Below are 6278 nucleotides of genomic sequence, written 5' to 3'. Positions count from 1 at the left end.
TCTTCCTATATTGAGCCTCAATCCATATTGAAGGCTGCAGTCCTTGACACTCTGCAGCAAGCACTTCAGGTCCTCCTCAGTTTCAGCAAGTAGGGTTATGTCATCTGCATAATGTAGATTGTTGATGAATAGTCCTCCAATCCTGATGCCACACTTCTCTTCACAGAGCCCTGCCTTCCGGATAATCTGTTCTGCATATAGATTGAGAAGGTATAGAGATAGGACACATCCCTGGCATATGCCCTTGCTAATTTTGAACCATGTAGTGTTTCCTTGCTCTGTTCTAATGATTGCAGCCTTGGCCAAGTATAGGTTTCACATTAGCACGATCAAGTGTTCTGGGATTCCCATTCTTCTCAAAGTCAGCCACTGTTTGTTGTGATCCGCACAGTCAAATGCCTCTGCATAATCAATGAAACACAGATAGACATTCCTCTGGTACACTCTGCCTTCAGCAAAAATCAATCTAACACTAGCTACAATATCCCTGGTACCACGACGCTTTCTAAAAGTAGGCTTCACTTCTGGAAGTTTTCTGTTGATGTGCTGTTCCAGTCGTTTTGGATAATCATCAGCAGAATCTTGCTTGCATGTTAAATCAATGATGTTGTTTGATAATTTCTACACTCTGTTGGATCACTTTTCTTTGGAATGGGAACAAGTACAGATCTCTTCCAGTCAGCTGGCCAAGTGGTTGTTACCCAGATTTCTTGGCACGACTTGGTGAGCACATCCTAAAGCAGCATCTGTTAGATGAAATATGTCAGTTGGTATACCATAAATTCCTGGAGCGTTATTTTTTGACAATTCTTTCAAAGCAGCTTGATTTCTTCCTTCATCACCATAGGCTCTTGCTCATATATTGTTTCATCAAATTCTTCTGTGTCTGCCAATTCCTTTTGGTACAGTGACTTTGTATACTCCTTCCATGTTCTTTTAATACTTCATGGATCATTTAATATTCTGCCCAAAGCATCCTTAAGTATTGGAACCTGAAGTTTGGATTTGTTCTTTTAGTTCCTTAAGCTTAAGAAATGCTGAGCAAGTTAGAGACTTTTGATTTTCTAACTCCAACTCTTTGGACATTTCATTGTAATACTTTACTTTGTCTTCTCGCACTGCCTTGTGAAATCTTTTGTTCAGCTCTTCAATATTTTTTAATCTTATTTTAATATATATGATCTCTGCCATGGCGTGCTCACCAAGTTGTGACAAGAAATCTGGAGAACAACCACTTGGCCAACTGACTGGAAGAAATCGATATTTGTTCCTATCCCAAAGAAAGGTGACCCAACAGAATGTGGAAACTACAGAACAATCTCATTGATTTCACATGCAAGCAAGATTTTACTGAAGATTATCCAAAAACGACTGGAACAGCACATCAAAAGAGAGCTACCAGAAGTCCAGGCTCGGTTCAGAAGGGGTCGTGGTACTAGAGATATTGTAGCTGATCTTAGATGGATCTTGGCTGAAAGCAGGGAATACCAGAGGAATGTCTATCTGTGTTTCATTGACTATGCAAAGGCATTTGACTGTGTAGATCATAACAAACTATGGTTGACTCTGAGAAGAATGGAAATCCCAGAAAACTTGATCGTTCTAATGTGAAACTTATACTTGGACCAGGAGGCAGTCGTCAGAACAGAGCAAGGGAACACTGCATGGTTCAAAATTGGGAAGAGCGTAGGCCAGGGATGCATCCTATCTCCATACCTTTTCAACCTATATGCAGAACAGATTATCCGGGAGGCTGAGCTCTATGAGGAGAAATGTGGGGTCAAGATTGGTGGACGATTTATCAACAATCTGCGTTATGCGGATGACACAACCCTGCTTGCTGAAACTGAAGAGGACCTGAAGCGCCTGCTGCAGAGCGTCAAGGACTGCAGCCTATAATATGGATTGACGCTCAATGTCAAGGAGACAAAGATTCTCAAAACTGGACCAATTGGCAGCATCTGGATGGGTGGTGAAGAGATTGAGATTGTACACAACTTTAGTTTGCTTGGCTCCATAGTCAACAGTCTTGGCACGAGCAGCCAGGAAATTAAAAGGCGCTTTGCCATGGGAAAGTCTGCTGTTAGGGACCTCTCCAAAGTACTGAAGAGCAATGGTGTCTCTCGGGAGACTAAGGTGTGTCTTATACAGGCCATGGTCTTTGCAATCACTTGTTATGCATCAGAGAGTTGGACAATGACCAGGGAGGATAGAAGGAGAATTGATGCCTTTGAGCTGTGGTGCTGGAGAAGAGTATTGAGACTACTAGGAAAACAAACAGATTTGTCCTGGAAAGGGTTAAACCGGGTGGCTCCTTGGAGGCAAGGATTCTGAGGCTCCATCTAACATATTTTGGACATGTTGTGAGGAGAGACCGGTCCTTAGAGAAGGACATCACGCTTGGGAGGGTGGAGGGAGGGCGCAGGAGAGGAAGGCCCTCTATGAGGTGGATTGATTCAGTGACTGGGATAATTGGAATGGGAGTGTCAGAGACAGTGCGATTGGCACAGAACAGAGCGGAGTTTAGGGCTGTTGTACATAGGGTCGCTATGAGTCGCAGGCAACTCGACGGCACATACAACAACAACAACATGATCTCTTATTATATGATAGTTTATTTAATTCATTGTTTTACATTTCTTCACCCTCCTCTCAGCCCACCCCACAAGGCACCCCTTATCCAGACTGTTGTCATACATGTAATACTTAATTATATATTCTTTTTGGACAGTACGTACACTCAACCATTCTAATGCAGTGTTCTCTGGATAGTTAAATATTCTTTACACAACACCCCTATATCTGTTGTATTTTATAACTATTTTACATATCTATTTTATAGTGATGTTATGCAATACCTGTCCTTTTGTGACAGTGACCTTTCACTTAGCATAATGTCCTCTTACCTTTTCCATGTTGTGTAATATTTTATGACTTCATTGTTATTCAGTGCTACTAATAGTCTATTGTATGAATGTGCCGTAATATTTATATCTATTTGTTTATGGATGAGCAATTGGGTTGCTTCCATCTCTTTGCTATTGTCCATAATGCAGCAATAAACATGAATGTGCATACAGCTGTTTGTGTCGTGGCTCTAATTTTTAGGATATGCTCTCAATAGCAGTATTGCTGGGTCAAATTGTATTTCTATTTCCAATATTTTGAGAAAACATCAGACCTTTTTCCATAGTGTCTACAACATTTTACACTCCCACCAACAGTGAAGAAGTGTTTTAATCTCTCAACAACCTGGCCAGCATTTGTTGCTTGCTACTCTGTTGAACTTTGCTATTGTTTCTAGTGTGAGATTATATCTCATAGTTGTTTTGATTTGCATCATTCTTATAGCTATGAATTTTGAACATTTCTTCATGTGTTTGTTTGCCATCTGAATATCTTCTTCAGTGAAATGTCTGTTCATGTCCAGTGCCCATTTTGTGACTGGGTATTTTACCTTTTCCTTTTTGAGGTGCTGGAGTAATCTATAAATTTTGAATATGAGTCCCTTATCAGATATGTCATTGATAAATATTTTTCCCCAGTCTGTGGTTTTCCTTTAACCCTGTTGGAGGAGTTTTTTTGATGTGTATAGAGCTTTGTAGGTTTTTCATTATATTGGAAGACTGTTAATGCTATGGATTAGGACTTCTAGAATTTTTCCTAGCTTTTCTCTGATGAATATTATAGTCTTTGATTTTATTTGTATGTCCCTGATTTACCTTGAGTTGTTTGTGTTTGTTTTATTTTTAAGTCAATTTTTCTGTTGTACTTGTTTGCTTATAAAGTTTGTGTACATTGTTTTTCACACAAGATTTTTACCATTTCCTTTACCACCCCTCCCTCTACCCGTAAAATTGTGCATTACCCCTCCCTGCCCATACTCACACCTATGCTCCTCCCCTCCCCTCCTCGGATTCTCGTATACATTTTACTAATTATCCTTCTATTTCTACAATAATGGTCTTATACAGCATTTGTCTGTATGGGACCGAGTTAGTTCCTTTGACATAATGTTCTCCAGTCCCACCCAAGTTGGGTAGTAAATTTCATAATCAGTGCTCTGGCATGTGAAATAGTATCCAATTATGGAAATGTACCACAATTTTTCAATCTATTTGATTGTGGTTGGACATTTGGGCTGTTTCCATGATCTTGCAATCATTAATAATGCTGCTATAGTAATACTGTATTGGTGGACAAGTCTCTGTTTGTGTCTCATTTCTAATTTTCTTGGAGTGTATTCCAAGAAGCAGACTAGCTAGGTCATATGGAATTTCTATGTTCAGTTTTTAAGGAAATGCCAAACTGTCTTCCAAAATGGTTGTACCACATTACAATTCCACAAACAGTGTACAAGAGTTCCTATCTCTCCACATCCTCTCTAAAATTTATTAGTTGCTGTCTTGTTAACCTTTGCCACTGCTACTGGGATGAGATGGTATCTCATTGTGGTTTTGATTTGAATCTCTCTTATTGCCAGTGATTTTGAGCATTTTTTCATGTGTCTGTTGGCCACTTGAATGTCTTCCTCTGTGAAAGATCTTTTCAATGATATTTATCCATTTTGCAACAGGTTATCAGAGTGGGGTTTTACTTTGGTTGAGTCAGGCCTTCTTCGAAGGTACTGAGAATCACTATAGCCTACCAAGTCACCTATTGTCAGTCTCTCAGAGTTCAGCCAGTCCAAGGGCAGTCAAGACATAATTTAACTGGTGTACAGATGACAGCTCCTAACAAGGCATCAACATTTTAAAAAATCATGCGACATTACATGTTAATAGAGAAAATGGCCAGATAATAAAGGATATAGAGAAGGGATTATCAAGAAGTTTATATAGAGGTGGATACCCTCCCTCCTGCTTCATAATGCCTATTGCACAGGCTTCTTTTTTCCTCCCTCAGCTTCATCAACTTTCCCTTTTCTGCAGTTTCTACATTTCTTCCAGTTAATAGTCCCTTTTCCTGCTACTTTTTACACAAAGACTCCAGGAAAAATGCTTTCCCTGTCCATTCTTTCTTACACTTACTCCATCTAGGCTTCCAAACCCAATCCCACTGTTCTACAAACACTGCACCCACCCTACTAACTAGCCAAGAAGCATTAGATTTCCCCTTAACAATAGAAATGGGTAATATGGAATAAGCCAACCCAAGTACTCTTCATAAATTCCACAAAAATAATAGCCACAAACCAGCTCATCTCTGGCTTATGAAAGGAAGGAGAAAAGTTCGTTCGGTACAACATCAAATCTCACAACGTCAAGAAACATCTGTGGAGAATACTGACGCCTAAGAAATGTTGATGATAATGATAATGAGGCAATGAGTAGAGAAAAGGGTAGGACTTACACATTGTGTGGTAGTGATAATGACAGAACTGGAGATGAAAGAGAGGCCATCATTCATGCTGACCTGGAGTGCGGCTTTCCTGAAATGACAGAAAGAGAACCAGAGATATCAGCATAGTGTGTAGTGAACAATGAGCTGAGACAGTGATGAAGGTCATCTTTGGACTCTGCTTTCAGCAACTGTCCATGGATATATAGTCACTCATCTTGTTTCCCTCAGTTTCCCCATGTGTAAGATATTGGAGGTGATCTCTATGACCATTCACTTCTAACGTTCTAGAAAGATGGCAGGATGCGCTTGGTGGTTGTGTTAGGGTAATGCATCTGCACTATCCTGTATTGCAACAAATTCTGCTCGATTTCATTTACGTGTACTATTATACCTGTTGTTGTTAGGTACAGTTGAGATGAGTGTGACTCATAGCAACCCTAAGAACAAAAGATCTGAACCTTGCTCTATTCTGCATCATCTTCATATTTCCTGACATACAAGAGCCCACAGCAGCAATTACAGTGTCAATCCACCTGGTTAAGAAGGGTATTCCTTTTCTTTGCTGACCCTCCACCCTTCCCAGCATCATGTTCTTCTTAAAGGAATAGCACAGCCTAGCAAAAAGCCCAAGGAATGTGGGGCAAAGACTCATCATTCTTGCTTCCAAAAACCGCTGTAGCTGCACTCTCTCTAAGATGTATCTGTTTGTTCTCTTGGCCATCCATGGGATGTTCAGTGCTCTTATGCAACACCACAATTCAAAGGTGTCAATTCTTTTCCTGTCATTATTATTCACCGCCCAGCTCTCAGATGCATAGCAGTTAACTGGAAAAACTGGCTTTTGTATTTAATAGTGAATTGGGTGCTGCCTGAGGTTAAGTCTCCAGTTTAGAGAAGTTGGTGTTTTGTTTGTTTTGTTGTTGTTGTTGTTATGT

At 40.1% G+C, this 6278-nt stretch overlaps 1 protein-coding gene across 1 annotated transcript in view; it reads right to left on the bottom strand.

Annotated features, from left to right (window-relative positions):
• The window catches only part of ANTXR1 (anthrax toxin receptor 1), a gene marked incomplete at its 3' end in the record, with an annotated part of 308898 nt that overhangs the window by 41203 nt on the left and 261417 nt on the right, over positions 1–6278 (bottom strand). Inside the window, exon 12 of the mRNA XM_006902541.1 lies at positions 5353–5431. Within this exon, the coding sequence (XP_006902603.1) occupies positions 5353–5431 (79 nt within the window). The remainder of the gene's footprint in view (positions 1–5352; positions 5432–6278) is intronic.

Source organism: Elephantulus edwardii, unplaced genomic scaffold (genome assembly GCF_000299155.1).
Source record: "Elephantulus edwardii isolate Elephantulus edwardi_28Jun2011 unplaced genomic scaffold, EleEdw1.0 scaffold00425, whole genome shotgun sequence".
In the NCBI taxonomy this organism is placed as follows: Eukaryota; Metazoa; Chordata; class Mammalia; order Macroscelidea; family Macroscelididae; genus Elephantulus; species Elephantulus edwardii.
This window is presented reverse-complemented; position numbering and strand designations above follow the sequence as displayed.